The 22,479-nt window shown below is 48.3% G+C and overlaps 1 protein-coding gene across 7 annotated transcripts in view; it reads right to left on the bottom strand.

The window, feature by feature from the left end:
• CCDC7 (coiled-coil domain containing 7) overlaps nucleotides 1-22,479 on the bottom strand; it is a 730,660-nt gene that overhangs the window by 290,084 nt on the left and 418,097 nt on the right. For all 7 annotated transcript variants that reach the window (XR_004538163.1, XM_033931492.1, XM_033931495.1 and 4 more), the window contains 2 exons: nucleotides 19,677-19,739; nucleotides 576-638 (listed from right to left, as the gene is read on the bottom strand). Coding sequence is in view for 6 of the 7 variants with exons in the window: in XM_033931492.1 (XP_033787383.1) it covers nucleotides 576-638; nucleotides 19,677-19,739 (126 nt within the window). In the remaining variant the exon portion in view is untranslated. The remainder of the gene's footprint in view (nucleotides 1-575; nucleotides 639-19,676; nucleotides 19,740-22,479) is intronic.

The following is a 22,479-nucleotide window of genomic DNA, read 5'->3' as shown; positions in this document are numbered from 1 at the left end:
CAGCTGGATCAGTTAACTGCAGCAGAAGAATTCCTCCCTGATCAGCTGAGTCGGTAGGACTCTTCAGGGAGCCCTGCCGGCTCAGCCGATCGGAGATAAATTCCCCTGCCAAAATCAGCTTATGGCTGCTACAGTCTAGCAATAAAGATAGGCAGCTGAAATGTAGGCCAGGGTTTTCCAGGCTATGGTTTGGGAAAACATCCCCTTCCCTCTGGACTCTATGTCAGGTCTTCCTTTCTATTCCCCAAGGACTTCCAACTAAACCCACAGGGACCAGGCCTTCTCTTGCTGCACCCCTCCCCCCAAAAACATACTTTTGCTCTGAACTTTGAACTGCCTCTTCCTCACAGAATAAAATTACTGAACACAAAGACAGACATAGATTCAGCCAAGGGACATTTTGCCTCACCAATTTGCTTCATATTTTTGAAAGCATGAATAAACATGTGGATAAAGGTGAGCCGGTTGATGTAGTATATCTAGGTTGTAAAGATTTCTATGCACGATCAAGGAGTGATCTCAAATAAACAGAAACTTCATTCATTCCAGTTTCAAAACTAAAAAAGTCAACATACCATTTGTTGTTGCTCAGTTGTTAAAAGCCTCTGGTCAGGTACTTGTCCCAGTATTCCCTGCATCTGAAATATAAAGGTAATATCTATATTAGGGATTCTTTTTTTTTTTTTTTTTAAATAGCTGGATAGTTAAAATGTTTTCTCAATATTATATACTAGAGTTATTGATATATTTAAGATCCTTGCATTATGTTGATCTCCTGTGTCTTTAATATGGAAGGGAACGTTGGAATGTAGCGATGGACAGCCAGAAAAATTTTTATTTCATGTTTTTTTTTCCCATGCCACTTCCAGGAATGTCTATTTTGTTCTTTTTTCTAGGTATTTGTTCATTATAGGAGCTATATCATGGAGAATGCACACTGTTTTCAAAGAAAGAGTATGTGTGCACTCTCTGGAAATAGTGCATACTCTTTAGAAAGTGTCCCCCTTTTCAAAGAGTGTGAACTATATCAACAAATGAAATAATGAAAAATGCTGTTTTTCTACTCATTTTCATTTGTTAACAACGAGATGGGATATGTCATTGGCGTTTTGCAATGACATGGGACCAACAGCCCATCCCTACTGGATTGTATTAAAATTGTCATAACTCCATAAAAAAAAATCAAATTTTTAATATGTTCCTCTTGATTTACTTGCCATAAATTTAAGAAACAGCTTCGTGGCGTGATGCCGAAGTTTCCAATGCTTCAAGGGACATTGGACATTGAAGCATTGGAAACTTCGGCATCACGCCACGAAGCTGTTTCTTAAATTTATGGGAAGTACCCTTCCTGTGCAGTCTTTACTGATCATGTGCCTCAGGCCGCGCCCCCAGGTGGGACCTAAGGCTCCAGGGCCTATTCTGATTGGCCCACGCGCCTTAGGCCCCACCAGTAGGCGGAGCTTTAGGACGGATGGGCCAATCCGGCCTCATTCCTTCGTTGGCTGCCTGCCGGACAGGCGAGTTTGGCTCCCGTCTGTCCGGCCAACTACCAAAGGTACGGGGAAGGGGGGTGGGGGGGTCGTGGGGGTCGGCCAGGGGGGTCGCGGTCGGCTGGGGGGGCGGTCGGAGGTTCTTGGGGGGGGCGGTCGTTGGGGGGGAGGGGGTTTGCGTCGAGGGCAGGAGGGCCTGGGATCCCTCCTGCCCATAATGTAGTGCGGGGTGGGGTTAGGGGGTCGCCGTGGCCAGGAGGGTTTGGGCTCCCTTCTGGCCCAACTACAGAAAGGTACGGGGAAGGCGGGTGGGGGTGTCGTGGGGGTCGGCCAGGGGGGTCGCGGGTCGGCTGGGGGACGGGCGGAGGTTCTTGGGGGGGGGGCGGTCGTTGGGGGGAGGGGGTTTGCGTCGAGGGCAGGAGGGCCTGGGATCCCTCCTGCCCGTAATGTAGTGCGGGGTGGGGTTAGGGGGTCGCCGTGGCCAGGAGGGTTTGGGCTCCCTCCTGGCCCGATATTGTTGGGGAGTCGGCGGTCCTTCGGGGTGGGGGGGCGAGTGGTCCTGCCGGGGGGGGATGTATCGGACGTCGGGGGGGCATCAGGCTTTCAGGATGGGGACAGACCTTCAAGGGGGTACAGGACAGCGCACGGAAGTCAGGGGGGGTGAACGGAGAGTCGGGACAGCGCACGGAAAGTCAGGGCGGGCGAAAGGAGCGTCGGGCATCATGTGCGGTATACCCGTGAGCGCGGTATACAAAAGTTTTTGTACATATCATCGTGATTTCAGCGCGCTATACCCGTGTGCGCGTTTTACACGGGTGCGCGTTATTTGCGTGAAAATACGGTAGTATGTGCTAATCGGTTAGCGCACCTTAGTAAAAGAGGGCCTTAGACAGGGCCTATTTATAAGAACAAGAGAAAAGGAAGACCTCAACAAAAGTTGACATTAGTGACCAATACAGTTTCAGCTTTGCTCTGGGAAAATGAAATCTGAAATCTGATTGGTCATTATAGGCAATTCCACCAGCCCTCAGCCACTCTGCCCTTCTCTCTCTCAGACACCCATACCCCATTTATTGATTGATTTTAAAAGCTTATAGCTGGCTACATCCACCAGTTCTGTGCAGGGTACAATTAAACATACATAGTAATATACTAAATTACCTGACAAGACCTAATAAAAAACATAAATAAATACAGATTGCAGATATAAAATTTACTGATAGCTACATTCAGAAAGTACTGTTTTTCAAGAGTTTTCTAAATTGCAAAACCCCAGAAAATGATCTAACTTCCACTGGCAAAGCATTCCACAAACACACACCTTGGATTGAGAACGTTGAGAGTTGATTTAGCAAAAGTTTATACAAGTTTAAAGGATTTTACTTACAGTAACATTTTATCAGTAGAGTGTAAAGAGCATGATAAATGATGCTTTTGAAACAAAGAAGCCAATAGAAGAGGAGGACTGTTGTTAGTCAACACCTTATAAAACAGACACAATATAAAACAGGCAAAATATGTTCATATCTAGCCAAATTGACAATTACTATTGCAGCTGCATTCTGGGACAGTTGCAAAGCATGTAATGATACAATAAGTTGCAATAGTAAAAAATAGGAGGCGTTATTACTACTATAACAGAGTGAAAATTAATTATAGATAAATCATCTTTAAGCCTTCTTAAAACTACTGCCTTTACCTGGGGCCTAAAAGACAGAGTAGAATCAATTAGTACACCTAGAAATCTGCATTGATCAAGTACAGGAATAGTAACACTATTAAAAAGAATTTCAGAAGGAAAGATGGTCAATCTGTCAGATTGACTCAAACCTAAATTTTGAGTTTTACCAAGATTTAATTTTAGTTGATTGCTGACCATCCAAACACTAATTGCATTAAAACAACCTCTTAAATAATCAAGAGTTGCAGAAAAAGCACAGTTACTTACCGTAACAGGTGTTATCCAGGGACAGCAGGCATATATTCTCACACATGGGTGACGTCATCTACGGAGCCCCAGCGCGGACAGCTTTTTCAGCAAACTTGCTAGAAGTTTCAAGTTTGCACACTGCACCACGCATGTGCTAGCCTTCTCGCCACTAGAGGGCGCATCCCCACCTCGTGGTCCTCAGTTCCATATTCCAGTAAAGAAAAGCCATCCCCGGGGAGGTGGGCGGGTTGTGAGAATATATGCCTGCTGTCCCTGGATAACACCTGTTACGGTAAGTAACTGTGCTTTATCCCAGGACAAGCAGGCATGATATTCTCACACATGGGTGACCTCCAAGCCAACCAGACAAAGGGCAGGTGGGAAGATGGCAATTTAAGAAAACAAGTTACGTAACACCGACTGGCCAAACCGGCCGTCACTCCTGGACAAGGAGTCCAAACAGTAGTGGGAGGTGAACGTATGAACCGAAGACCAGGTGGCAGCCTTACATATGTCCTCCATAGGAGTAGAACGGAGGAAAGCAACCGAAGCTGCCATCGCCCGGACCTTATGACCCGTGACTCGACCCGAGAGCGGGAGACCAGCCTGAGCGTAGCAAAAAGAGATACAAGCAGCTAACCAATTGGACAAGGTACGCTTGGAAACCGGATGTCCTAACCGATTAGGATCAAAGGACAAAAATAATTGAGGAACCTTCCGATGAGACTTAGTACGTTGGAGATAAAAAGCCAACGCCCTCTTACAGTCAAGCGTGTGAAGCGCCGATTCACCATGATGAGAATGGGGCTTTGGAAAAAATACCGGAAGAACAATGGACTGATTGAGGTGGAAATCAGACACAACCTTAGGTAAAAATTTAGGATGGGTGCGAAGAACCACCTTGTCATGATGAAACACCGTGAAAGGAGGGTCCGCCACCAAAGCCTGCAGTTCGCTAATCCGACGAGCGGACGTGAGCGCAATCAAAAAGACTACTTTCCAAGTGAGAAATTTAAGAAGAGCTTTATCAATAGGCTCAAAAGGAGGTTTCATCAGTTGAGCCAAGACCACATTAAGATCCCATACCACAGGGGGAGGCTTGAGAGGGGGATGAACATTCACAAGACCTCTCATGAAACGAGAAACCAGAGGATGTAAGGAGAGGGAACGACCCTCTAGATGATGATGAAATGCAGCAATTGCACTAAGATGCACTCGAATAGAAGTCGTCTTCAGACCAGAATTCGCCAGATGCAACAGATATTCCAGTACCGAAGACACAGGGACTGAATCTGGATCCAGGTGGTTGGTGGAACACCAAGAAGAAAATCTGGTCCACTTCTGGGAATAACAAAGCCTAGTCGAGACCTTGCGAGAGGCCTCTAAGATCTCCCGCACTGAGTGAGACACCGGAATCGAAGTCAAGTGGAAAGGAACCAAGCGGTCAGATGTAACGACTGAAGATTTGGATGTAACAGCGAACCCCGACTCTGAGATAGCAGAGAGGGAAAGACAGGTAGAAGCAGAGGTTCCCTGACACTGAGTTGAAGGAGCAGGGAGAACCAGTGTTGTCTTGGCCAACGAGGCGCAATGAGAATCATAGTGGCTCTGGTCGATTTTAGATGAACCAGCGTTCTCAAAATCAGAGGAAAAGGAGGGAATGCATAAAGGAACCTCCCCTCCCAGTCGAGAAGAAAAGCATCGGCCTCGAGACGGTCCTGGGAGTACATCCGAGAGCAGTAGAGGGGTAGCTTGCAAGTCTCGGGTGAAGCAAACAGATCCACCTGAGGAGTCCCCCATCGGTCGAAGACCTCGCGTAGAACTCGGGAGTTCAGAGACCACTCGTGCGGCTGGAGGAGACGACTGAGCTTGTCTGCCAGACAATTCAGCTCCCCCTGAATGTAAACCGCCCGCAAGAAAATGTTCTGAGAGACGGCCCACGTCCAAAGCCGAATGGCTTCCTGGCACAGAGGCCAAGAGCCCGTCCCGCCTTGCTTGTTGACGTAATACATGGCCACCTGGTTGTCCGTTCGAACGAGAACTACTCGATCGTGCAGGAGGTGACTGAAGGTCCGAGCGGCCAGATAAATGGCACGAAGTTCCAATACGTTGATGTGACACAGACGATCTGTGGCCGACCATAGGCCCTGCGTTCGTAAACCGTCCAGATGAGCCCCCCACGCATACTCCGAAGAGTCCGTGGTTAGGACCTTGCAATGCGGAGGGACGCGAAAGAGCAAACCCCCGGACAGATTGGTAGAGCTGGTCCACCAACGGAGCGAGCGTCTGAAAGACGGAGTCACAGTCAAGCGTCGAGACAGCGGGTCGCGGTCCTGACGCCATTGGGAAGCCAGGGTCCACTGAGGGATCCTCAGGTGCAACCGAGCAAAGGGGGTCACCTGGACCGTCGACGCCATGTGCCCCAAAAGCACCATCATGCGTCGAGCCGAAACTACCTTCAGTTGCGAAACCTGTCGGCCCAGGCGAATCAGGGCCTCCAGTCGCGGGGAAGGAAGGAAAGCCCGGAGGAGAACCGTGTCCAGCACGGCCCCTATGAACTGTAGGGATTGGGTCGGCTGCAAGTGAGACTTGGGAAAGTTCACCTCGAACCCCAGACCCTGAAGAATCGTGATAGTCTGTTGGGTCGCTGAAATAACCCCCTCCCTTGTCGGGGCCTTGATCAACCAATCGTCCAGATAGGGAAAGACCTGCAACCCCCGGGAACGCAGAGCAGCCGCGACTACCACCATGCATTTCGTGAATACCCGAGGGGACGAAGCCAGACCGAAGGGTAGTACACGGTATTGAAGGTGCAAATCCCCGACCTGAAATCTCAAAAACTTCCGAAAGGCGGGATGCACCGGAACATGGGTGTACGCTTCTTTCAAATCGAGGGAGCACATCCAGTCCCCCTCGTCCAACAGGGTATATAGGATCGGAAGCGACAGCATACGGAACTTCTCCCGGACCAGGAACTTGTTGAGCTTCCGAAGGTCCAAAATGGGGCGCAGGTCCCCGGTCTTTTTGGGGACCAAAAAGTAACGGGAATAAAATCCCCTGCCTCGCTGGTCGGGAGGCACCCGTTCGACCGCCCGAAGGCTCAACAAGGCCCCGGCTTCCTCTCGAAGAAGGGTCAACTGGCTTCGATTGGACGGGCACGCCCCGGGGGGCCTGTCTGTAGGCTGTTTGGAGAAGTTTAACGAATAGCCCTCTGAGACGGTCCGGAGCACCCATGCGTCTGACGTAATCCCAGACCAAGTCTCGGCAAAAGCCGTGAGCCGACCCCCGATGGGCAGGGGGTTGAGCGACCTCGCGGGGCCAGCCCCCGGCCGCTCATCCCGTCAAAAAGACGGCGCCGGTTTGGACACCCCCTGCGCAGCTGCTTTGGCGGGTCCCCCTCTACCCTGTTGGGTAGGGCGCCGGGGTGGAGGCCTGGAAAAGGCCGGTGTAGATTTTTGCGGGTACCGCCTAGGCGGCTGTTTAAAAGGCCTCTGAGCCGGCGGCTTAGGCTTTGGACGAACCAGAGACGCCAGAGAGCGTTCCTGCTCCGAAAGCTTTTTGGTGGCCGCATCCAGGGAGTCGTCAAATAACTCCGACCCGATGCAGGGTAAATTGGCTAAGCGCTCCTGCAAGTTGGGGTCCATCTCGAGGGTCCGTAGCCAAGCCAGCCGGCGCATGGCTACCGCACAAGCCGAGACCCTCGAGGCAAGCTCAAAAGCGTCATAGACCGCATGGAACAGATAGAATCTGAGTTGGGACAGGTTTGACGCAAAGGCGGCAAATTTAACCTTGTGCGACTCCGGAATCACCCCCTGAAAATCCGGCAGATCCTTGATCATGGACCTGAGGTAGGAAGAGTAGGCGAAAGCATAATTGAGGACCCTTGTGGCCATCTGGGAATTCGCGTACAGCCGACGGCCGAATTTATCAAGGGTCCGACCCTCTCTCCCCGGGGGGACAGCAGCCGAGACTCTAGAAGGCTGCGTGCGCTTAAGAGCCGACTCCACCAAGAGCGACTGATGGGAGAGCTGCCCCTTGTCAAACCCCTTAGGGGGAAGGGTCCGGTATTTGGATTCCATCTTAGTGGGCACTACCGCCACTGTAAGAGGGGTCTCAAGGTTCCGCAGTAAGGTATGAAGGAGGACCTTGTGAAGTGGAAGGCGGGGAGATTCCCGTTGAGGGACAGGAGAATCTTGTTCCTCCAAAAAGTCTGAGGTATAGTGCGACCCTGCCGTCAGGTCCACCCCCAAAGCCTTCGCCATGTCATGGACAAACTTGGAAAAAGAAGATGTCCGTGCAGGCGGGGAGGGTGACCGAGACTTCTCAACCGAGCCGAAAGGAGAGGCCTGGCGAGAATACCCGACCTGACCCCCGGACCCCGAACCCCAAGAGGCACGATCCCGTGACCTCGAAGGAGTCGGGGACACCGTCCGGCGAAGAGACCCCCGTGGGGAACCCCCCGGGGTACGGGGTATAGAGGCCCGTCCCTTCCGCCTCGGTGAGGAGGCACGGGAACTCTCCCTGATCGGGGACCGTAAAAGATCTGGGTTGTCGAGGCGGAGTTCCTCGACCCGCAAGGCTCCGGTCTCGGGCGGAGTCGAGTGACGACTCCTCCGAGACGAGGCTCGAGACCGCTTCGACCGTTTAAGACGGTGCTTCGCCCGAGGCTTACTCGAGGGCGAGGATCCCCGTGACGACCTCGGGGACGAGGAAGAGGAGATCCGGCGTACCCGGCGCTGCTTGTCTCGGGATCGCACACTGACCTCGGGCTGACTCACCCGGATCGGGTCCGAGGGAAGGGTCGAGGCCGAGGCCGAGGGGGCTTCGGCCGCAGAGAGGCCGGTGCCCGAGGCCGAGGTCACCACCTGCGGGGCCCCCGAGACCGAAGACGAGGCCGAAGCCTGTTGTAAGGTCTCAATGGCTCCGGAAAGCTCCGAGGAGATCAAAGCGCGAAGCAACTCCTGGAACGCCGGGACGGTGAGACCCTGAGGTAACACCTGGGGACGCTCCGCAGAGGGCGACCTCGGTATCGAGTATTCCCTCGGGGCTAACCCCTTCGACATCTTGGGCTGGGTCGAGGTCGACGGTCCCGCCGACGACGAGCCCGAGGATGGCTTCCTGGCAGATGAAACTGAGGAAGGAAGTGGAGACTTACCCGGGGCTTGCTTCTGCGAGGCAACCGGCTTCGCGGGAGCCGAGGGTTCCGACGTCGAGGCCGAGGTCGAGGCCGGGGCCGAAGCCGAGGCCGAGCTCGAGGCCTTCCCCGTCGGGGTATCGACGGCAAAGAGATCCGCCATGCGGCCTTTGCGCCGAGTAAGGGCCCGTTTCTGGAAGGTGGCACACTTAGGGCACGATGCTGTAGGGTGATGGGGCCCCAAACACCGAATACAGCACCTGTGAGGGTCAGTGATGGACAAAAGCCTCTCACACTTACCACACTTCTTAAAACCCGTAACGGGTCGGGACATGGGCCCAAAACAAGGCCGGGAACAAACGAGGTTCCTCGGCCACGGCTACCGGGAGCCCCCGGAGCGAAAGAAAAAAGATTAATTTTTTTTTTTTTTTTTTTTAAAAACAGGGTAAATAAAGAAAGAAAATAACTTTAGCGCAGCGACCGCGTCGAAATTCCGAACACAGCCGCGGCGACAGAAGGCAAAAATAGCACAATTTTATCCACAGGGCTTCTGGCTCCGCGGATGAAAAAGAACTGAGGACCACGAGGTGGGGATGCGCCCTCTAGTGGCGAGAAGGCTAGCACATGCGTGGTGCAGTGTGCAAACTTGAAACTTCTAGCAAGTTTGCTGAAAAAGCTGTCCGCGCTGGGGCTCCGTAGATGACGTCACCCATGTGTGAGAATATCATGCCTGCTTGTCCTGGGATAATGACTCTATAACTGGAACAATAAACTGTATATTGTCCACATAAAGATGATAACACCTAGCTGTAATAGGACCTGGCAAAGAGGTTGCAAATTGATGTTAAACAATATAGCAGACAGAGCAGATCCCTGGGATACACCTGCAGCAATAGGGCATCAATCAGAATTACTAGCCAGATAATTGACCCAAAAACTCATTTCAGATAAAAAGGAATTGAACCAGATCAACACTTTCCTACCAATACCCAACGATTTTAATCTTAGCATGAGAATCTGATGATTAATAGTGTCAAATGCTGCAGAAATGTCTAAGAAAATCTTTAGAAAGGACATATCGTGGTCAAATCTAGGGAGGTCTGCTGTCTGCCTGGAGCCAGGATACGAGATGTCACCGCCAGTCTGGATAGACTACTCACGCCCCGAGACCACTTTCCTATGCTTCTTGTCCACATAGGAACCAACGACACTGCCAGGAACACACCAGAGAACATCACCAGAGACTTTGGAGCACTGGGTGAGAGGCTGAAGCGGACAGGAGCGCAGGTGGTTTTCTCATCGATCCTCCCAGTTAGAGGCAAGGGAAGAGCCAGAGATGAACGTATCCTGAGGACGAACGAGTGGCTACAGGGATGGTGTCGGGATATGAACTTCGGATTCCTAAACCATGGGGAAGCGCTACAAGGACTTCAAGGACCAGACGGACTCCATCTGACCAGTAGGGGTAAGAACGTCTTCGGACACCGACTAGCCCGCCTGCTTCACAGGGCTTTAAACTAGGTAAGTCTGGGGAGGGTACCCATTCACATATTAGTGCAGAAAGGAATTATCCTGATGAGGTGAGTCGAAACTCCGCTTCCATGTCCATGGTAAGTACCCACATTGCAAACAGTTCTTTGGGAGTCACACCGACCCGGGTAGGATATGCCTCACAGGGACTTAGCAAACACAAGATATGGAGGGCCATGTATGTCAATGCACACAGTTTAGGTAACAAAATTCTAGAATTGGAGGCTGAAATAAGGAATGCCGACCTAGATGTGGTGGCAATATCTGAAACTTGGTTCACGGACTCACATGGGTGGGATATGGCTATACCGGGCTACAATCTACTTCGTCAGGACAGAGAGGGCAGGTTAGGAGGGGGGTAGCTCTATACATTAAAGAGGACATCAAAACCACCAGGATCACAAATGTCAAGTACACCAGGGAGTCCCTCTGGGTAAACCTGGCAAGAGGCAGAGAAAAATGCCTGTATCTAGGTGTGGTATACAGACCCCCAAGACAACTGGAAGACATGGACGCAGAATTAATTGAAGACATAGAGAATATCACTCTACGAGGAGAAGCTGTACTGCTAGGGGACTTCAATATGCCTGATGCAGACTGGAACTCATTTTCAGCGACAACCAGCGGTAGCAGGAGGCTTTTAACCTCCATAAAGGGAGCACGTCTCAAACAAATGGTAACGGAGCCCACTAGGGCCCAGGCGATCCTCGACCTGGTACTCACCAACGGGGAAAGCGTCTCAGAGGTTTCAGTAGGAGATACGCTAGCCTCCAGCGACCACAACATAGTATGGTTCAACCTTAGGAAAGGCTTCCCTAGATCAAACACGAAAACAAAGGTACTCAATTTCTGGGGCACAGACTTCGCACGCATGGGAGATTTCGTCCATCAGACGCTGCAGGACCAAGCGGAGACGGATGATGTAGAAGCTAAGTGGTTAACACTGAAATCAACCATACATGAAGCAACTAGCCGCTTCATAAAATCAGTAAATAAATGACAAAGAAACAATAAACCCCAATGGTTCACCGCGGAGATCTCGCACCTCATTAAGGAGAAGAAAAAAGCGTTTCTCTCCTACAAGCGCACGGAGAAAAGAGAGGAAAAAGTAGAATATAGGACCAGGTCTACAGCGGTCAAAATGGCAGTTAGGGAGGCAAAACTTCAAGTGGAAGAAATTCTGGCAAAAAACATTAAAAAGGGGGACAAATCCTTCTTCAGGTATATTAGTGACAGAAAAAAGAACACAGGCGGGATAGTACGCCTTAGAAGACCGGACGGAAGTTACGTGGAAGCAGATTCCGATAAAGCCGAACTACTGAATGAATACTTCTGCTCAGTCTTCACCTGTGAGGCACCGGGACACGGTCCGTAGTTGAAGGCAACACAAAGCACAGAAGACCCGTTTCAGAATTTTGAGTTCACACCAGGTGAAGTTTACAGTGAACTGGCAAGACTCAAACACCAGGTGAAGTTTACAGTGAACTGGCAAGACTCAAGGTGAACAAAGCCATGGGACCAAACAATTTGCACCCAAGAGTGCTCAGAGAATTGAGCGATGTCCTGGCGAAACCGTTGGCTGAGCTATTCAATCTCTCCCTAAGTAAGGGGAAATTCCCCTGGACTGGAAATCAGGAGTCTTGAAGATCTTTGGGTATATGAGCAATAATGTGAACCACTTGAAATACCGTTTACAGTAAATTAAATACATTTACTGCAAGGCTGCGGTACAACGGCGTTTTGATACAAACGGCATTTCAAGTGGTTCACATTATTGTTCATATACCCAAAGATCTTCAAGACTCCCGACGCAGGCCGTAGGGCCGAAACATGTACATGTCGGGTCGAGTTACTTTGGATGAATAAAGATCAATCAGATGAGTTGAAAGACACTTTTATTTGTGCACCTTTCTGATTGGACAATTCCACCCAGATTTGTTACCTTGTATCTTGTGGATTTGCTTCCCCTGTTATCTGTGGGTCAGACCAGTGGTACATCGTGCCCAGCAGTCCGCTTACGCGGTGGCCCCCAGCTCAAAGACTAGTGCTTTCCCTGGAGGGTTTCAGTTTTCTACGACTCTCTGGTTGAAGAACTTCCTTACGTTTGTACGGAATCTATCCCTTTTCAACTTTAGAGAGTGCCCTCTTGTTCTCCTTACAATCTATCTTTATCTGCTAAGTCTATTCTCTTCAGTACCTTGAATGTTGCAATCAAGTTCCCTCTCAGTCTCCTCTTTTCAAGGGAGAAGAGGCTCAGTTTCTCCAATCTCTCACTGTACGGCAATTCCTCCAGCCCCTTAACCATTTTAGTCATTCTTCTCTGGACCCTTTCAAGTAGTACTACAAATTCATGCTGACATCCTTCCAATCTACCCTCTCGCTTGCCAAACAGGACTACTACAACCGTTTAACTAACTCTCTTAGTGCCAACCTGCACCATCTTTTTGCCACGCTTGACTCTCTACTCAAAGTGCCCTGCCTCTAATCCCCTCTTTGCTATCCCCCAGACGATGGCAGAGATCTTCCATTACAAGATTCAGAAGATCCACCTTGCATTCTCAACAATGTTGCCTCCTCCGCCGTCCCTTCTGACTGTCCGCTCTGTCGACCTCCCTTCGATAACCCTTACGACCCTTTCTTACTTTTCTGAAGTTACGGAGGAGGAAACTGCTCGCCTTCTCTCATCCTCTGATCCGATTTCTACCTGCTTACTGAGATCCATCGCTCCCTCTGTGATCCTTCCCTTCTGTCATATCCTCATCCTCTCGCTCTTCACTGCTACGGTTCCTGATGACTTTAAACATGTTGTAGTTACGACCCTCCTTAAAAAGCCCTCACTTGACCTTACGTCCCCCCTCCAAATACTGCCCTATTTCCCTCCTCCCCTTCCTATCCAAACTTCTTGAACGTGCTTTTCACCGTCGTTGCCTGGACTTCCTTATTCTCATAATATTCTTGACCCGCTTCAATCGGGCTTTCACCCTCTCCACTCTATGGAAACTGCCCTTGCTAAAGTCTCCAATGACCTGTTCCTGGCCAAATCCGATGCATTCTACTCTATTCTCATTCTTCTCGATCTGTCTGCTGCCTTTGACACTGTTGATTACTGCCTCCTTCTCAACACGTTGTCCTTGCTGGGATTCCTGGGTTCTGCTCTCTCCTAGTTTTCTTCCTATCTCTCTCGTCGTACCTTCAGCGTATGTTACGGTGGATCCTCCACCGCCGCCATCCCACTGTCTATTGCCAAGGCTCTGTCCTGGGCCCTCTCCTCTTTTCCCTATATACCATCTCCTTGGTACACTGATCTCCTCTCATGGTTTTCAATATCACCTCTATGCGATGATTCCCAGATCTACCTCTCCAAGCTGGACATCCCTGTGGAAGTTCTGCCTGAATTTCAGCCTGCCTGTCCGACATTGCCGCTTGGATGTCTCGCTGACATCTCAAACTGAATATGGCTAAAACTGAACTCATTATCTTTCCCCCCAAACCCGCCTCCCCCTTCTCGCCGTTCTTTATCTCTATGGATAATGCTATCCTTCTCCCTGTCTTGTTGGCTCGCAACCTTGGAGTGATCTTTGACTCCTCTCTTTCCTTCTCTGCTTAGATCCAACAGACCGTCAATCCTGTCGCTTCCTCCTCTGTAACATTACCAAAATCCATTCTCTTCTCTCTGAACACACAACCAAAACCCTTGTCCACGCTTTCGTCACCTCACGCTTAGACTACTGCAACGTATTTCTCTCAGGCCTCCCGCGCACCTGTCTTTCACCTCATCTTTTTTTTTTTTTTAGTCTTTATTAAGTTTTCAAAGCTAACAAAAAGTGCAAAACAATATACATGCAGATAATAATCATAATAAGCACTTATAATCAATCAGTATCAATACAAAATAAAAGCCCCTCTCCAATCCAACATTTTCCATATAGCCCACCACCCTTCCCTGGATGTGTGGGTGCTAAAACAAAGCCCCTCACCCTCCCCTGGATGTGTGGGTGCTAAAACAAAGGAAAATAAAGTTAAAAAACAACTATAACGAATCCACAAAAGACGTCAATGGACCCCAAATCCGTTCAAAATGCTGCTGCGCGACTCGTATTCCGTGAGAGCAGCTATTCTCACATTACCCCTCTCTTCAAGTCACTTCATTGGCTCCCCGATCATTTCCAAATACAGTTTAAACTCCTCTTGCTGATCTACAAGTGCGTTCACCCTGAAGTCCCCTGAAATCTCTCCTCGCTCATCCCCCCCTATGCTCCACCCCCCTCCCCGTGATCTCTGCTCATCGGGCAAACCCTTCTTTTCTGTACCCTTCTCTTCCACTGCCAACTCCAGACTTCATCCCTTCTTTCTTGTGGCGCCGTATGCCTGGAACAGGTTGCCTGAATCAATATGTTGTGCTCTGTCCCTGACAGTGTTCAAATCCATGCTAAAGGCCCACTTTTTTGAAACTATAATCTCCTCAATCATGCTGCTGTCAGATACCTATACCCACTATAATCTCCTCAACCCTGCTGCTGTCAGATACCTATACCCACTATAACCTTCCCAACCCTGAAATGTCCTGTCTAAATTAGACTGTCTAAATTAATATCTTCTGAGCAGGGACCGTCTATTGTATGTTAAAATGTATAGCGCTGCATACGCCTTTCAGCGCTATAAAGATAATAAAATAGTAGTAGCAGTAGTAGTGGCCAATACTCATTTTAGTGCCTCAAATTTTAGACCCATTTCTGGGTATATTTGACCTGCTGATTCAAAAAAATGGCAAGAGTTTCCTCCCATCAGCTCTACTTTTTGAGATACAGAACATGTGCCATATACCACTCTTCACTCTGCTCGCCCATTAAAAAAATCCGAAGAAAGGGAGTTAGTTGGACATAGTAGTCTTGCTTGACCTGTGTATGCGCAGAATTAAAGGAGGTCAGCATAAATTTAAAGAGAAGTCAGCACATGTGCGAGATTTGAGCCAAAGATGCTCGGCACTGCGGGTATAGGAACATAAGTAAGGGATACTGGGAGTGAGCCAAGGTTGAGGTTTGGTACGCCTGACAGAGCGAGGAACATGGGGAGCAAGGGTGTCCAGAACAGAGGAGAGAATAGAGTTGTACGACAAGACAGCCTCCACTGCCATCATGCTCTCTCAATTTATGTGATTTGGATATGTTTTACTTGAGTGGAAATATTCTATGCTTTTATTCTATTCTCTTCACATAAAGGAACTCTCTGTGTGTACTGACCTTAGTTCTTTCAATGTATACACATTATTTTCTGATTAGAGATCCTCAGTGTTCATCCCACGCTTGATTGAACTTTGTCACCATTTTCTTCTATATCACAACCTCCCCTCGGGAGTACATTCCATGCATCAACCACTCTCTCCATAAAGAAGAATTTCCTAACATTACTCTTGAATCTACCACCTCTCAACCATTTTCCTTTCTCTGGAATAGATTTTGTTCTATTTTAATACCTTTCAAGTATCTGAATAAAATCTCCCCTGTCCCTCCTTTCCTCTAGGGCAGGGGTGTCCAACCTTTTGGCTTCCCAGGGCCGCATTGGCCGAAAAAAACACGCAATCTGCAGCAAGACAGAAGAGGGAGCCAGCAAGATGGTAAACACCCGGGGACAGCAGAGGAAAACACTGTATCACCCTCGACCGGGGCCGCACAAAATACTTCATGGGACCACATGGGGCCCTCGGGCCGCAGGTTGGAAACCCCTGCTCTAGGGTATACAATATTCAGAGCTTCCAGTCTCTCCTTATATATCTTCTGGCACAAACCTCCAACCATTTTCGTTGCCTTCCTCTGGACCGCTTCTAGTCTTCTTATGTTCTTTGCCAGATACAGTCTCCAAAATTGAACACAATACTCCAAGTGGGGCTTCACTATCAACCTGTACAGAGGCATCAACACCTTCTTTCTTCTGGTCATGCCTCTCTCTATACAGCCTAGCATCCTTCTGGCAATAGCTACCACCCTGTCACACTGTTTATTTGCCTTTAGATCTTCAGACACTATCACCCCAAGGTCCCTCTCCCCATCCGTGCATATCAGCCTCCCAACCTCCTTGGACATACGGCTCCTTTTGATTACTTTGCATTGAATTTTAGTTGCCAGATATTAGACCATTCCTCTAACTTTTGCAGATCTTGTTCATGTTTTCCACTGCCTCCTCAGTGTCTACTCTGTTATAAATCTTGGTATCATCCACAAAAAGGCAAACTTTTCCTTCTAACACTTCAGCAGTGTCGCTCACCAATCCCTGAGGGACTCCACTACTCACCTTTCCCTCCTCCAAGTGAATTCCATTAACCACCACCCTCTGGCATCTGTCTGTCAACCAGTTTCTAATCCAGTTCATCACTTTGGGTCCTAACTTCAGCCCATCAAGTTTGTTTGAGAGCCTTCTATAAAGAACCATATCAAAAACTTTGATGGAAACTAAATAAATTACATCTAACATATGACCTTGATCCAATTCTCTTGTCACCCAATCAAAAAATTCAATCAGATTTGTTTGGCACAATTTACCTTTAGTAAAACCATGTTGCCTCGGATCCTGTAAACCATTTGATTCTAGGAATGTCACTATCCTTTTTTTCAGCACGCTTCCATTATTTTTCCAATAACCGAAGTGAGGCTTACCAGTCTGTAGTTTCCCACTTCATTTCTGCGACCACTTTTGTGAATAGGGACCACATCTGCTCTTTTCCAATCCTCAGGATTCACTCCCGTCTCCAAAGATTTGTTTAACAAATCTTTAATAGGACCCCCCAGATCCTCTCTGAGCTCCCTCAATATCCTGATCCCATCGCTTTGTCCACCGTCAATTTTTCAAGATGTTCATAAACACTTTCTTTATCCTTAAATTCCCGTAACAACTTCTCAACCTCCTCCCTCTAGCAATAGGTAAGTGTGGCGGTAATCTGGGATTTACTCCCTTCACCCATGTCATCAACCTGGCTTCCAATGTCTTCTGATCCCTCTTCAGATAGAAAATTTACCAAGGCCTCCTGGAATATCCAGGATTTTAAAATATTAATATGGTACATTTGCATTTTTCCTTTGAGGTTTTCTATTTCATAAAAGCAGGGTTCTTCTATCCACGTCCAGGGACCTCTCCACTGGGAGCTAAACTTGTGTGGGAATGAAAAAACCATCAGTAGGACTTTCCTGAATCTCCTTCCCCTAGTGTCCTGATGATAATAATGCTTTTGCCTAGCCTGGCTACATGTGTATCTTGTAAGCCTGGACAATCGGCCCTTTCAGTCCCATAAGTACAAGCCTACTAGCCTGGGACTTTCTCCTTCCTCCACCCACTGTTCTTTGAGTATATCTAGGACACATAAGAACATAAGAAGTTGCCTCCGCTGAGGCAGACCAGAGGTCCATCTCGCCCAGCGGTCCGCTCCCGCGGCAGCCCATCAGGCCTATTGCCTGAGCAGTGGTCCCTGACTATTTCTATAACCTACCTCTACTCCATAAGAACATAAGAACACCATGTGTTCCCCATACAACATTTTGAAAGGGGAAAACCCTACAGAAGACTCTATACTCTCCCAGTAGGAGTATAACACAAAGGGTAGTAACTGGTTCCAGGCCTCATATTTACCATATACGCCCCCCCCCCACCCTCCATAACATGGCGTTGAAGGTTTTATTGAACCGCTCTACCATCCTTTTAGTTTGGGGATGGTAAGTGGCCACAGTTATATGTTTAATGCCAAAGACCTTCCATAACTGCCTCATGGTTCTGGATTTGAAATTGGACCCTTGATCCATAGGTTTCCTCCAGGAGATTCTTATCTCACAGAACAGTTTGAGAAAATGTACAATGCAAGGGAAAAGCCCAAAGTGGGCGGCTCTATTTAGAATTACCAATATGTATAGAAACCCCATGGGCATTTTTTCTAAGGGTCTCACAATATTCATAGCTAATGTTCACAGCAAGCAAAGGAACTAAAGGTACCCAACTATTTATTTAGTTAGTTAGTTTTCTAGACCATTGTCCCCAAAGAGTCCAGAACGAGTTATAGGTAGGATATCTTTCCAAAATCCTCTGGCACTGGGGACAACTTTTGCAATATCTCTGTACCTCCTGATAGATCCCAGGCCAATAGAACCTCTCCAGAATTTGTGCCAGCATATTCTGTAGCCCTTTAGGGCCTGAAAAAGGGTGATCATGAGCTAGCCATATTATTGCTCTCCTAAAGGCCTGGGAAACAACCAATTGTTTCTTATATTCTCCTTTGGCTGGAGGCCATCATTTGTCTATACAGGAGGCCTTGCTCATCTGAAAACTGGGGTCCACCTGATGACCCATGCCTCCCTACCTGCTCAAAAGCCTTCTTTAAGGCAGGATACCACCACCACTGCTCCTGGGAAAAGTAAGGAAACCTGGTCCTCACATAGTCTGCGACTTGCCTTGGCCTGACCCAGGGACTGGGCTCTGTCCCTCCATGCTCCCTTCTGAATTTATCTAGACTTACACTCCCTTCCTGGCGGCTTAAAATCTCATTTTGATAGGGAAAAATCTGCCCCAGGGGTTCCTCATTAAGGTCTTCCACTTCCTTTCTCTGAGCCTGAGACCTGGTAGCTACCCTGCATTGCAAGCCCCATAGGTTCTGGGAGAAATAGGCCAATTCCCTCCCAAAAACTATCTTGAATGGTAAGCTTGGCAAAATGGCTACCTCCAGCTGTTCCTCTATCTTCCAATATAAGTGGTAGCTGGTAGCTGCTCCATGGATGCACTTAATTCTCACTGACCCTCTATACTGAGTCCCCACATCCATCAATTTCCCACTCACTTGATTCTACACCCTTTGGAACAACATGGACTGATCTGCCCCAGTGGTTGAGGGGTATCAGGGATTCGGGGGGGGGGGGTGCCAGCAGCAGGAGGGAGTAGGCATCCCTCCTACCTATCGCAGTTGGGGTAGGGTGTTTTGGGTGTCAGGCAGGAGGGAGTGAGCATCCCAACTGCTGATTGGAGAGGTCCTGTGTCCACTGCAGCTGGATCAGTTAACTGCAGCAGAAGAATTCCTCCCTGATCAGCTGAGTCGGTAGGACTCTTCAGGGAGCCCTGCCGGCTCAGCCGATCGGAGATAAATTCCCCTGCCAAAATCAGCTTATGGCTGCTACAGTCTAGCAATAAAGATAGGCAGCTGAAATGTAGGCCAGGGTTTTCCAGGCTATGGTTTGGGAAAACATCCCCTTCCCTCTGGACTCTATGTCAGGTCTTCCTTTCTATTCCCCAAGGACTTCCAACTAAACCCACAGGGACCAGGCCTTCTCTTGCTGCACCCCTCCCCCCAAAAACATACTTTTGCTCTGAACTTTGAACTGCCTCTTCCTCACAGAATAAAATTACTGAACACAAAGACAGACATAGATTCAGCCAAGGGACATTTTGCCTCACCAATTTGCTTCATATTTTTGAAAGCATGAATAAACATGTGGATAAAGGTGAGCCGGTTGATGTAGTATATCTAGGTTGTAAAGATTTCTATGCACGATCAAGGAGTGATCTCAAATAAACAGAAACTTCATTCATTCCAGTTTCAAAACTAAAAAAGTCAACATACCATTTGTTGTTGCTCAGTTGTTAAAAGCCTCTGGTCAGGTACTTGTCCCAGTATTCCCTGCATCTGAAATATAAAGGTAATATCTATATTAGGGATTCTTTTTTTTTTTTTTTTAAATAGCTGGATAGTTAAAATGTTTTCTCAATATTATATACTAGAGTTATTGATATATTTAAGATCCTTGCATTATGTTGATCTCCTGTGTCTTTAATATGGAAGGGAACGTTGGAATGTAGCGATGGACAGCCAGAAAAATTTTTATTTCATGTTTTTTTTCCCATGCCACTTCCAGGAATGTCTATTTTGTTCTTTTTTCTAGGTATTTGTTCATTATAGGAGCTATATCATGGAGAATGCACACTGTTTTCAAAGAAAGAGTATGTGTGCACTCTCTGGAAATAGTGCATACTCTTTAGAAAGTGTCCCCCTTTTCAAAGAGTGTGAACTATATCAACAAATGAAATAATGAAAAATGCTGTTTTTCTACTCATTTTCATTTGTTAACAACGAGATGGGATATGTCATTGGCGTTTTGCAATGACATGGGACCAACAGCCCATCCCTACTGGATTGTATTAAAATTGTCATAACTCCATAAAAAAAAATCAAATTTTTAATATGTTCCTCTTGATTTACTTGCCATAAATTTAAGAAACAGCTTCGTGGCGTGATGCCGAAGTTTCCAATGCTTCAAGGGACATTGGACATTGAAGCATTGGAAACTTCGGCATCACGCCACGAAGCTGTTTCTTAAATTTATGGGAAGTACCCTTCCTGTGCAGTCTTTACTGATCATGTGCCTCAGGCCGCGCCCCCAGGTGGGACCTAAGGCTCCAGGGCCTATTCTGATTGGCCCACGCGCCTTAGGCCCCACCAGTAGGCGGAGCTTTAGGACGGATGGGCCAATCCGGCCTCATTCCTTCGTTGGCTGCCTGCCGGACAGGCGAGTTTGGCTCCCGTCTGTCCGGCCAACTACCAAAGGTACGGGGAAGGGGGGTGGGGGGGTCGTGGGGGTCGGCCAGGGGGGTCGCGGTCGGCTGGGGGGGCGGTCGGAGGTTCTTGGGGGGGGCGGTCGTTGGGGGGGAGGGGGTTTGCGTCGAGGGCAGGAGGGCCTGGGATCCCTCCTGCCCATAATGTAGTGCGGGGTGGGGTTAGGGGGTCGCCGTGGCCAGGAGGGTTTGGGCTCCCTTCTGGCCCAACTACAGAAAGGTACGGGGAAGGCGGGTGGGGGTGTCGTGGGGGTCGGCCAGGGGGGTCGCGGGTCGGCTGGGGGACGGGCGGAGGTTCTTGGGGGGGGGGCGGTCGTTGGGGGTAGGGGGTTTGCGTCGAGGGCAGGAGGGCCTGGGATCCCTCCTGCCCGTAATGTAGTGCGGGGTGGGGTTAGGGGGTCGCCGTGGCCAGGAGGGTTTGGGCTCCCTCCTGGCCCGATATTGTTGGGGAGTCGGCGGTCCTTCGGGGTGGGGGTGCGAGTGGTCCTGCCGGGGGGGGATGTATCGGACGTCGGGGGGGCATCAGGCTTTCAGGATGGGGACAGACCTTCAAGGGGGTACAGGACAGCGCACGGAAGTCAGGGGGGGTGAACGGAGAGTCGGGACAGCGCACGGAAAGTCAGGGCGGGCGAAAGGAGCGTCGGGCATCATGTGCGGTATACCCGTGAGCGCGGTATACAAAAGTTTTTGTACATATCATCGTGATTTCAGCGCGCTATACCCGTGTGCGCGTTTTACACGGGTGCGCGTTATTTGCGTGAAAATACGGTAGTATGTGCTAATCGGTTAGCGCACCTTAGTAAAAGAGGGCCTTAGACAGGGCCTATTTATAAGAACAAGAGAAAAGGAAGACCTCAACAAAAGTTGACATTAGTGACCAATACAGTTTCAGCTTTGCTCTGGGAAAATGAAATCTGAAATCTGATTGGTCATTATAGGCAATTCCACCAGCCCTCAGCCACTCTGCCCTTCTCTCTCTCAGACACCCATACCCCATTTATTGATTGATTTTAAAAGCTTATAGCTGGCTACATCCACCAGTTCTGTGCAGGGTACAATTAAACATACATAGTAATATACTAAATTACCTGACAAGACCTAATAAAAAACATAAATAAATACAGATTGCAGATATAAAATTTACTGATAGCTACATTCAGAAAGTACTGTTTTTCAAGAGTTTTCTAAATTGCAAAACCCCAGAAAATGATCTAACTTCCACTGGCAAAGCATTCCACAAACACACACCTTGGATTGAGAACGTTGAGAGTTGATTTAGCAAAAGTTTATACAAGTTTAAAGGATTTTACTTACAGTAACATTTTATCAGTAGAGTGTAAAGAGCATGATAAATGATGCTTTTGAAACAAAGAAGCCAATAGAAGAGGAGGACTGTTGTTAGTCAACACCTTATAAAACAGACACAATATAAAACAGGCAAAATATGTTCATATCTAGCCAAATTGACAATTACTATTGCAGCTGCATTCTGGGACAGTTGCAAAGCATGTAATGATACAATAAGTTGCAATAGTAAAAAATAGGAGGCGTTATTACTACTATAACAGAGTGAAAATTAATTATAGATAAATCATCTTTAAGCCTTCTTAAAACTACTGCCTTTACCTGGGGCCTAAAAGACAGAGTAGAATCAATTAGTACACCTAGAAATCTGCATTGATCAAGTACAGGAATAGTAACACTATTAAAAAGAATTTCAGAAGGAAAGATGGTCAATCTGTCAGATTGACTCAAACCTAAATTTTGAGTTTTACCAAGATTTAATTTTAGTTGATTGCTGACCATCCAAACAC

The sequence above is a fragment of the Geotrypetes seraphini genome, chromosome 2, assembly GCF_902459505.1.
Source record: "Geotrypetes seraphini chromosome 2, aGeoSer1.1, whole genome shotgun sequence".
NCBI classification, from domain to species: Eukaryota; Metazoa; Chordata; class Amphibia; order Gymnophiona; family Dermophiidae; genus Geotrypetes; species Geotrypetes seraphini.
Note: the sequence above shows the minus strand (reverse complement) of the source record. Positions and strands in the feature narration are given on the sequence as shown.